At 39.8% G+C, this 11,089-nt stretch overlaps 1 protein-coding gene across 5 annotated transcripts in view; it reads right to left on the reverse strand.

The window, feature by feature from the left end:
* Window positions 1-191: 191 nt before the first annotated feature.
* Window positions 192-11,089, reverse strand: part of elp1 (elongator acetyltransferase complex subunit 1) — a 42,286-nt gene continuing 31,388 nt past the window's right edge. For all 5 annotated transcript variants that reach the window (XM_087281027.1, XM_087281024.1, XM_087281026.1 and 2 more), the window contains 10 exons: window positions 9,937-10,138; window positions 9,788-9,849; window positions 6,331-6,393; window positions 5,834-5,894; window positions 5,627-5,740; window positions 3,277-3,388; window positions 3,069-3,196; window positions 2,372-2,523; window positions 431-506; window positions 192-350 (listed from right to left, as the gene is read on the reverse strand). In XM_087281027.1, coding sequence (XP_087137153.1) covers window positions 283-350; window positions 431-506; window positions 2,372-2,523; window positions 3,069-3,196; window positions 3,277-3,388; window positions 5,627-5,740; window positions 5,834-5,894; window positions 6,331-6,393; window positions 9,788-9,849; window positions 9,937-10,138 — 1,038 coding nt within the window. In that variant the 3' untranslated portion in view covers window positions 192-282. The remainder of the gene's footprint in view (window positions 351-430; window positions 507-2,371; window positions 2,524-3,068; window positions 3,197-3,276; window positions 3,389-5,626; window positions 5,741-5,833; window positions 5,895-6,330; window positions 6,394-9,787; window positions 9,850-9,936; window positions 10,139-11,089) is intronic.

The following is an 11,089-nucleotide window of genomic DNA, read 5'->3' on the forward strand; positions in this document are numbered from 1 at the left end:
AATCCTTACTAATTTCTGCAACCATAAAAAATTAGAGATTTAATCAAGTACTCTATTGGTCAAAATATACTTATTTAACAAGTCCAAAACAGTACAATTTCCATTTTGGTTCAAGTATAAATGCGTAGATTTGTATATGAGTCTCTGAAACAAAGACCAAATATTAATTATATCAAATGAAGCTCATAAGAAATCTTTTATAATCTTTAATTCAACCATAATAATTCAATAAAACGGCGCTCGTATTCAAATTAAATACAATAAAAAAGTGTGACATGCAAACTACTTGAGAATGTTGAGTTTCCACTTGACAGAATTCCTCATCTTTGGAGGCGCCAGCGCTTCTGTGTCTGAGGAATCAACAGGACAACAGAGATTTACTGTGAAGTAAAATAATTTAGTCAAACATTGCAGTCAGAGAGTCGCTCACCTTGTTGAGGCACAGCCGGTTTCTGCTGCTGAAATGATGCTACGATACTGTTCACTGTCGAGTTCGGACCTGTGAGCTGGAGAAACAAGAAACAATCCCTTAAAATAGACAAACATGATCATTATGCTCTCAAAACAGGTGTTAAAGGGACAGTTCACTTGCTTGTGGTTTTAAACCTTCAAAAATATCCTTTTTCTGTTGAACACAAAAGAAATTAAAAAAAATGTAGGAAACCTGTAACCATTGACCTTCATATAAGGAAAAACAAATAGTATGGAGGTCAATAGTTACCGGTTTGCAACATTTTTCAAAAAGCTTGAAAAAAAACTGAAAAAAAGAAACTCATGTTTGGAACAAGTGAAGGGTGAGTAAATGACAACTTTTGGTTGAACTATTCCTTTAAATGTCTTAATTATTTTGTAAACGATGCATGCTCTTTAACAATTAGCATAATCTCCATCTATAATGCAGCCACTAACATCCATAGTAGGGACAAAAAGAATACTACGGTATTGTAGTTTTTTGGGTAAACTATCTTTTTCGATATTTAATGATTTTTGGCTTAAAATAAAAATCAATCATTTTAACTTGTATGTAGTGATGGCTGACATTTCGGCAACTACTTCAAAGGATTCAAAGGATCAGTAACTACACAATCATTCTGAGGGTGCTTTCACCTATGAATCGATTCTTTTGTTCCGAAACAGAGAAAAACATTGTTAGTGTTGCTCTGTTCTTGGTGCGGTTCGCTTTCACACTGCAAAGTTTCTAAACGGACTAAAAGAGCTAAAACAAGTCACGTGCGATTAACTCCTTACATTGATCACGGTTTACAAGCTTCGCGGTTTCCCGCTCAGCTGCCATGCGTCATTATTTTCATTTATGACAATGAGCAATAAGACATTATAAGCGGAAAGCTGCACTTTAATTTTGAATAGTGACACCCACAGACATCATCACCAATTATAAATCAGCATTCAGTTTCATGGCTTTTTAAGCAATACTTTTAAAAAATGTCCACTGGGTGTCACTGTAGAGATGGGTTTCGAAGCCTCGACACGTTTGCTTCTCTCTGCCCACCACTACTTAAGCCTGGTTTATACTTCTGCGTCAAGTGACCGGCATAACCCACGGCGCATGCAATGCGCGTAGCTGTGCATTTATACTTCTGCGCGCTGTCTCTGTTGGTCTGCATTAACACTTCCGAAACGCTAGTTGGCAGTGAGGTGTACATGTTCCTCTGTGTCGAGTTTCTTCGCTGCTGTTTTGCTTTCCTGAACACTTCCGGGATGTACAAGTGGCTCAAACGCGCTCATTTTGAGGCAGGAACCGGCGGACGTGCAACAACTTTAACTATGAGGTAAACACAAAAAAAAAACTTTCCATCCGGAGCTCCTTCACGGGACTCCACACTTGTAAACAATCTCTCTATCAGGCTCGCATCATTCACGCGGCTCTCGGTCCCGCCCATACTCGTCATCGCTACCAAGCCGACCAATCACAGAGCTTGCGCTACGCGTCATTGCGACGTGTAGTTACATTTTTTGAGAGGTGCACATCAGAGACGCCGACGGCCACGGGCTATGCGTCAGCGCCGTAGCATACACTTTACTCCCAGTGTGGTACATTCCACGTCACTTCCGGTGTGTGGTACACTCCCTTTCCGTAAGGAATCTGTAATTGCAAATTAGTTTCGGGACTTGTAAAAGTGTTTTGTGTCTTGTTAATTTGTTTTCTAAAATGTAAATTTGTTCCGTCCTTGGTAAATTTTACCTATGTAATTGTGTCTGATAATAGGTCAAAATGTTTTTCAAAATGTAAATTTGTCTCGAGCTTTCTAAAAGTGTTTCACACTTTGTAATGTTGTTTTGCACTTCCCGGCCACCGTATGCACATTCACATAGGCTGAAGTAACGGTTCAGTTGAAGACGTGTGACTCACTGTATTTTGGCCCGGCTGCAGGTTCTCGCTCCAGATGTCAGGAATAGATTTGTCCATGAGCAGAAGCAGATCACTGTAGTCTCTCTGCAGAGCGCTGGCCGCATCGTCGAACTGGAAGAGCACCAGAGCCTTCAGCAGACTGTGAACTTCTTCTGTAGGGACAGGAGAAAACAAACAAAAGAATGTTTCACACACACACACACACACACACACACACACACACACACACACACACACACACACACACACACACACACACACACACAGACACAGACACACACACAGACACACACACAGACACACACACAGACACACACACAGACACACACACACACAGACACACACACACACAGACACACACACACACAGACACACACACACACACACACACACACACACACACACACACACACACAGCTCTTCATATTCAAGGCAAATGTTAAGGCTACATGCAGTCAATTTAGGAGTGAAATGCTTTACATTCACTGATGATGCAAGATCAAGGTTGAACTTAGCACCACCCCATTATTTATTATGACTACTGTTAATAAATTAATGTCAAATTGATGCGTAATAATTATGAATGTAAAAGTAGTCATACTAATTACAGCATAAAAACATCTGATTTTAAAGTAATCTATCCAGCACTGTCTTTACAGTAGTTTATGTGTGCGTTTCTCTCGTGTCCTCAACTCACCCCTCATTTTATCAACAACAGTGATGATTTGAGTAAGAGCGTTCAGGAGGGCGATGTCCTCGAATGGGCTTCCCTCCTTGAGACTGTGTTTTTTCCCCTCTGCCTTCCTCCGATTTTTAGACGAACGCCTGTGAACACATTTGAGAAACTGAAACATTTTAGCGGTGTGCAGGGTTTCTGCATTCGTGTTCGTGGTGATGTCACTCACGATGAAATGCGAGAGTTGCTGCGGGAGTATTTTGAGCCAAGATGGCTGCCGGTCATGACACTGCTGGCCTCTGAATAGAGTTCAGCATCTGCACAGTCAGGGCCGTCCTCACCTGAAATAGTACATAAGGTGAGATACACAGTACGGTGCTGAAGATTTAAAGGGACAGTTCACCCAAAAATGAAAATTCTGCCATTCTTTGCTCAACCTTTACTTGTTCTAAAGCAGTTTAATTTTTTTGTTACAGGGTCCCCGCGGGGTCTTAAAAAGTCTAAAATTTAAAAATCGAAATTTATGGCTTTAAAAAGTCTTAAATTCGCTGTTCTAGGTCTTAAATATTTTTGCACAGGTCTTGCTTTTGCGATTTCAATGTAACGCTACATCTAATGCTCGTTTAAATTATTTTTTTGTTGTTGTTGCTAGGTTTAAGGGGTGTTGTAGATCTTTATTGCACTACTCCAATTGTAATTTGCGGTATTACAACTACAAAAAGGTCAACTTGCAATAGCCAATCAGCTTTCTGATATTAAACTGTGAATGTGACGTCATTGCTGTGTTTGCAGTGGTTCGCTTTGAGTGTGCGCGACATGATTTCGGCTAGCAGAGTATGCCGTTATTTCACTGACAAATGTCGTAAGCGCAGTTTTTTAAGTCGAGGGCGCTGTAGTACGAGAGAGCGAATCTCTGCTCTTGTGCTGTTTTTTTTTTACCGCCCCTTGTCATTTAAAAAAATATCTCAATATCATGTCAAGTATAAAAACCTCATCCGTTTTATGAGGTGTGCGATGCGACGCCAGGCGAAAGTGTAAATCAGTGTTGATGTTTGTTTTTTCTGTAGTTCAATGGTGCATTTAACGTGTCTTTAGTACTGTTCAATTTAAATACATTTATTTTACTCCCAATTTTGTGCTTTTACATTTTCTCTCGCATGTTTTTGATATTGCGATAAAGGTCTTAAATTTAATACTTAAAGGTCTTAAAAAGGCCGTAAAAAGTCTTAAATTTGACATCATGTTATCTGCAGAGACCCTGTGTTAGAAGCCTGCAACTTCCATATGACTTATTGACTTCCATATGATTTGTTTTTCCTACAATGGATGTCAATGGTTACAGGTTTTCAACATTTTTAACTTCTAGTAACAAGTAACTTTGTGTTAAACAGAAAAAAAAATTCAAACTGGTTTGGAACAAGTCAAAGGAGATTAAATGATAACAGTTTTTTTTTTTGGGAAAAACTATCCCTTTAAGCCACTAATATTTCACTAAAAACAGAAATGGTTTAAAAGGTGCACCAAGCAATATTTCAAAAACGATTTTGCAGCCAGTGTTAGATGTAATTGGATTACTAAAGTAATGGATTGCATTTTATTTTAAGTGATTTAATTAGTTACTTGTACTTGCTCAAATACTGCAAGTATATTTGACACTTTATTAGGTACAGCTGTCCAACTCCTCGTTGACGTACATTTCTAATAAGCCAATCAGATGGCAGCAACCAATGCATTTAGGCAAGTAGACATGGTCAAGACGATCTGCTGCAGTTCAAACTGAGCATCAGAATGGGGAAAAAATGTGATTTAACTGACTTTCAACGTGGCATGGTTGGTGCCAGATGGGCTGGTCTTTCAGAAACAGCTGATCTACTGGGATTTTCACGCACAACCATATCTAATAGCCATCCAAATGTTGCCTGGTCTGATGAGTCCTGATTTCTGCTGCGACATTCGGGGGTGGTAGGGTCAAAATTAGCATCAACAACATGAAAGCATGGATCCATCCTGCCTTGTATCAACGGTTCAGGCTGGTGGTGGTGGTGTAATGGTGTGGGGGAGATTTCCTTGGCGCACTTTGTGCCCATTAGTACCAATTGAGCATGGTATCAAAATCACAGCCTACCTGAGTATTGTTGCTGACCATGTCCATCCCTTTATGACCACAGAGTACCCATCATCTGATGGCTACTTCCAGCAGGATAACACAAGTTTGAATCATCTCAGACTGGTTTCTTGATTATGACAATGAGTTCACTGTACTCAAATGGCCTCCACAGCCACCAGCTCTCGATCCAATAGAGCACATTTGGGATGTGGTGGAATGGGGATTCACATCATGGATGTAGAGTCAACAAATCTGCAGCAACTGCGTGATGCTATCATGTCAATATGGAGCAAAATCTCGGAGGAATATTTCCAGTACCTTGTTGAAGTTCTAAAAGCAGTTCTGGTATTTTTAAATTTGTTAAATTTTTAAAATATTTTATTTTAATATGTATGTTTTTTTTTTTCTGGTGTTGAAGAAAATACTAGTGGCCCATAACTAAACAGATGTAAAATGAACCCATTCTGTTTACCAAATAACTCAAGGCTGGCTTTGGCTTTGAGTTCTCGAACCACAGAGAGGCGGTTTTTGTGACGGATGAACAAAGCCTTCTGGGACTCCAGGAAGGACGTCTGATTACTGTGAGCTGATGGAAATGCAGAATACAGAGAAGTTACAGCAGAAATATATAATACCATGAAAACAATTCAATTTAAGGCATAAAAATGGAGTTTCTTACCTTCTAAAAGAGCCGGCTTCAAATCAGTCTCAATGATGTCCTGTCTGTTGTACAAATAAATCTGAAATAAAAGATACGAGAAATTAATTATACTCAAGATAGCATCATTTCTAATCAAGTCTGCACCTTTAAAGTGCAATTACCTAATTACTTAAATACTTAATTAACAAGATTATTATGTTAACTAGGATTTTTAGATTGTTCTATAGGCAATCAAAATAAAATAAGAGTAATTTCAGATCCTAAAATAGCTTTTAAAAATGTAAAAGTTGCTTTTATTTCAGCCAAACAAACAAACAAAAAAGAATTTTCCAAGAAGAAAAAAACTTCACCCGCTAACTCATATCATACACAATGGTAATTCAAAGAGCTTTACAGAAAAGATAAGAATAAAAGAAACATTAAATACAAGTATAAGAAATAAAAACATCAAAGAATATAAACATAAACAAATACAAAATGTGTTAAATAAATAAAAAAGGAAACGAGTGGCTCACCAATCTCAGCGCTTCTTCCCATGCAGCTCCTTGTATCAGAGCAGAAATTGCCTCCTCACAATCCTGAATACACACACACACACACACACACACACACACACACACACATCATCTCAGTTCACTGTAGACTAGGGTTGTGCAATATGATATACAGTACGGTGCAAAAGTCTTAGGCCACTAGTATATTTCCCCTGAAATAGGTTTAAAGTCGGCTATTTCTCGATTTTTCTGTAGCATGTCAGTTTAAAACATCAATTTACATTCATTTTCAACTGTTTTTCCGGAGCTAGGTCCCAGGGCCAGCAGTCTTAAGCCACCTTTCTACAGCACATGACATTTGGACACAACTGTCAGAATACGTCCCCTTGTGGCAGTCGCACAAAATTTTCAGTTCTGACATGCACCATGGGAGAGAAGCTGTTCTGGCAGTGTCTGAAATAAAGGAGTGCAAAAGCAAGAGCCTTTATTCTCTGTGCGTTCACCATGGTTGAATGAATAAATAAATAAACTTAAATCGGATCCAAATTTTCTGCATACGGAGATGATCGGAACTCCATGCAGCTCCCGGACTACTCTCTATTGGAAATGAATGACTTCCGGTCTGTCGTTTGTCGTGTGCAGTGACAAAGAGGCTTTAGGAGAGAACCCCAGACTTGCCCCTCCCCAGACACTACCTCAGGCTCCTCCAGGCGATCCCGAGGCGTTCCTATGCCAGCCGAGAGACATAGTCCTTCCAGTGTCTCCTGGCTCTTCCCTGAGGCCTCCTCTCAGTGGGACTAGACCGTTTGAGACCTGCCGACCGGATGTGATGTATTTCAGTGTTGTACAAGCAGGTCCGTGTGCGCGAGATGAGAAATAGGAGTTTATTTGATTAGTTTTTGGATTATAAAAAGTCTATATTAAAAAAAATCTTCTGTTCATAAATGTAAATAATAAAGTAATAAAAATATATATTTTAATGATGTCTCCACATTCCCTCCAATATTTTAGCGCTCTATGAGTTTCTAGTATTCATTCATGCATTCGTTCCTTAAACCATGTAAACGCAGAGAATAAAGGCTCTTGCTTTTGCACTCCTTTATTTCGGACACTGGGAGAATCAGCTTCTCTCCCATGGTGCACGTCAGAACTGAAAATACTGTGCGACTGCCACAAGGGGGCGTATTCCAACAGTCGTGTCCAAATGTCGTGTGCAGTGGAAAGGCGGCTTATGAGTCGACTCTTTAATAAATGAATCAATAGTTTTAAGCACTGTACACTTACAGATTTAAGCCGTAGCTTGTATTTCACTTCACTTAGAGCTGTTACACACTACATGGAAGGGCATTTTCAAAAACCCATAATATGGGCTCTTTAACAAAGCACCGCTGACCCCATACTCCCAGAGCACCTTCCACAGAATGCCAAGAGGGACACGGTCGAATGTCTTCTCCAAGTCCAGAAAACGCATGTGGACTGAATGGGCATACTCCCATGAACCCTCGAGCTGGTACAGTGTACCATGGCCTGGACCAAAACCACATTGTTCCTCCTGAATTCTAGGTTCAATTTACATTTCCAAACATTATTTTTGTCATTATAAAATAGTGTTTGGAATTGTAAATTGACATTTCAAACTGAAATGCTACAGAAAAATAGAGAAATAATTGACTTTAAACCCGTTTTTGGGAGAAAATACTAGTGACCTAAGACTTTTGCTCAGTACTGTATATTGTATGGAAAAAATAGTAAAATAAAAAGTCGTTTCATATTCTCTATCGTTTATTTCATGGTGTCACAAAATATATTGTTTAAGGTAATTCCTTTTCATAATTTAAGCAGACCGGGACACAAATAACAGCATGGTGAAAAAGCTCCAATTTTAAAATCATAATTTAGCATTTTAATTAGCAATATATTTGTCATATTAATGTTGAAACTAATCATTACTTTAAAAAAATATATTTTGGATTTTTTTTCATATGTATACACTTTCAAATCAAACATTTGTCCTGTCTGGTTCTTGAATCTGATTGGCTGATATTGGCCGTGCAGTATTCTGCAAAACAACACTCGTACAGCCTCTTCACGCTCCTGTATTACTCCGCCCACATAGAGTGACAGCAGATGAATAAACTCACTATAGTTTGACAAACACTGCAGCTGTTGGACAACATAATGTACTTTTGAGGCTTTATGAGGTAAGAATAGTCATTTAGATTGCGACTATGCAGTTTATTTATGGGCATAGTGCCTATTTTAAATATTTATAATTTTGGAGAGACAGCGCGGCGGCATCCATCAGCCAGTCAAACTGAGCAGAGCAAAAACAGTTGATGTTCCGCCAAGAGATGGTGACACAGACTGCATAATAAATCTTTAGGGGAGAATAACGTGATAGTAAAATAGAGCTGATCAAATCATTATTATGCTGTGTTCACACCAGACGCGGTACGCGTGAATAAATCGCGTGTAAATAGCCGTGTGAACATTTGAGTTTACTCGCTTCATTCGCTTCAACCCCTGCTTCATTCGCGCATCAAATCCGCTTAAATCGCGTGTCAAATTCACTTCAGAACAGACGCGGATTCGCGTAAAGGGCAGGGCTTCTGTCTGCCCGGTGACTCTAGCTTCATAGCTAAATGGCTAACATGGATTTTATTAAGAAAATAACAGTGTTATGTGCTTTATGAAGACTGAAAAACAGCGTCGATACGTTTAGGGTCCTGTCTGAGTCCACTGCAGCCTTTCAGAGGTGCATCCAGCTCTGTGAGCTCATAAACTCCTCCAGAAACTGAAACTGGATGACGGAGACTTTCAGCGGTGCTTCTGACTGAGCCAAGCCCAGTTTGATGACTTGTTGACGGTGTCGCCTGGAGGATTTTCCCCGGGACACCATCAACAGGTTCTACGTCACAATCACGCCCCTACAAGAGCAAGCTTCTGATTGGTTAACGCGGCGCGGATGTCCGGTGAATTTCAGATTTTCAAACTCGAGAGATTCGCGCGAAACGCTCGTTAAGTGCATCAAACGCGTAAGCGCTCAATTCACCTCGCGTATCACACTATTTGCACCGCGCAATTCACGTCATTTGCTTCGCGCGTATCGCGCCGCAGCATGTCTATTCGCGCGTTTGCATTGACTTAACATGTAAATCACTCGCGCTTGACGCGCGTTCCATGTGAACGCAGCATTAAACATGTAAGTGACATTCTAAGATGATCTCTCTTTTGTATTTTGTAGTGCTGTATTTATACCATAGTCTGGTTGTGTTTGCGTTGCTTTGTCTTTTTCGGGGTTAATTATTGTGGTATCCCGGTTGCAACAGAGAAATACAGGGAAATCACTGTAGACTGATGGCATTTCATCTATTAAAGAGATGACTTCTAACATGATTTGAGATTTTTGTCATATCGCCCAGCCCTACCATAGACAATCCTAGAAAAACAAACCAGAAAGATGCTGACAATAGCATACCTTAGCATACTGCTCCAAACACAGAGCAGCTTCTGTGTGTCTTCTGGCCTCCAGAAGTTTCTCTGAAAACAATAAAGATACAGGACTGGCTGTACAAACAATCACAGTTTCAGTAAGAGGAAACATAATTACACAGAAGAAACGGTCACCTGCCAGATCTCGTGCCAGCAGTGCCAGTTGCTGTGGTGGTAATGGGATTTGCGCAGCCACGGCGAGTGCGTTTCTCCAGCTGGTGCAGCTGACGAAGGCCTGCAGGGCACGAGTAGACTCTCCACACCTCCACAACAGCAGTCCCGCCTGCTCGGCCTGCTGCTGCTCCACCAGATACTCTGCATAGGCCACACTCAGGGTCTGATGATGTCGCAGAGGCCAAAGGTCACAATGGTGTTACGACTTATAGAATTACATTGTTACATATTAACTCAAATAAACAAGACGTATTTCAATAAAAATATCCTCATGCTGGTGCCGTTCTAATGTTGTATATAAACACTTTTTACACCAAAGGAATCATTTTAAAGAGTCATGAAACCTCCTTTTTTTATTTTAAGTGTACCTCAGAAAAAATAAAAAACTTAAATGGGTGTGGAAGGCTCTGAGCCGAAAACAGGGTAGTGGGTGTGACATAGCTCTTATTTTAAAATGTACACAAACCTACTTTGACACTGTAGCGTTTGACATTCGTGTCTGTCAGCTTTTGTGTGCCGTGTCAATCCACTGACATATCAGCTAATAGACACGGCTTTTAAACAATCCAGTGTCCATAATGCACTCTTGTAAACCGGTTTCACAGAGAGTGGCACATGAGCAGCGTGTCAGAGTAACCACATCATTGGAGGTCAATCACACAGTGTTTTTCCAACATGCTACTTTTGTATTGTTTGTCAATGTAAACATAATCTGTGCGCCGGGTCTCACGTTTTTAGAAGCAAAGATGCATTCGATGTGAACGAGCCCTTACTAAAGCTAACTGATACTAACCCCTAGTATCACATTTTTTTTGATGAGTATTTCAATAATTGCCCTATACAGGGTTAATCATGTATTATTTATACATGTTGTTAGAAGAGAATTAACAAATTATCTATAATAAAGAAGCTAGGACTGCATTATCTATCCATCCATCCATCTATCTATCTATTTATCCATCCGTCCATCCATCCATCTATCCCGCCACCTACCAAAGACATATTTGTACAACTGCAATTCCGAAAAAGTTGAGTTTAAGTAAATTTATTTTTTAATAAAATGCAACAAAATTAAGAAAATATATACAGTTGAAGTCCAAATTATTAGCCCCTG

Source organism: Danio rerio, chromosome 14 (assembly GCF_052040795.2).
Source record: "Danio rerio strain M-AB ecotype USA chromosome 14, GRCz13ab, whole genome shotgun sequence".
NCBI classification, from domain to species: Eukaryota; Metazoa; Chordata; class Actinopteri; order Cypriniformes; family Danionidae; genus Danio; species Danio rerio.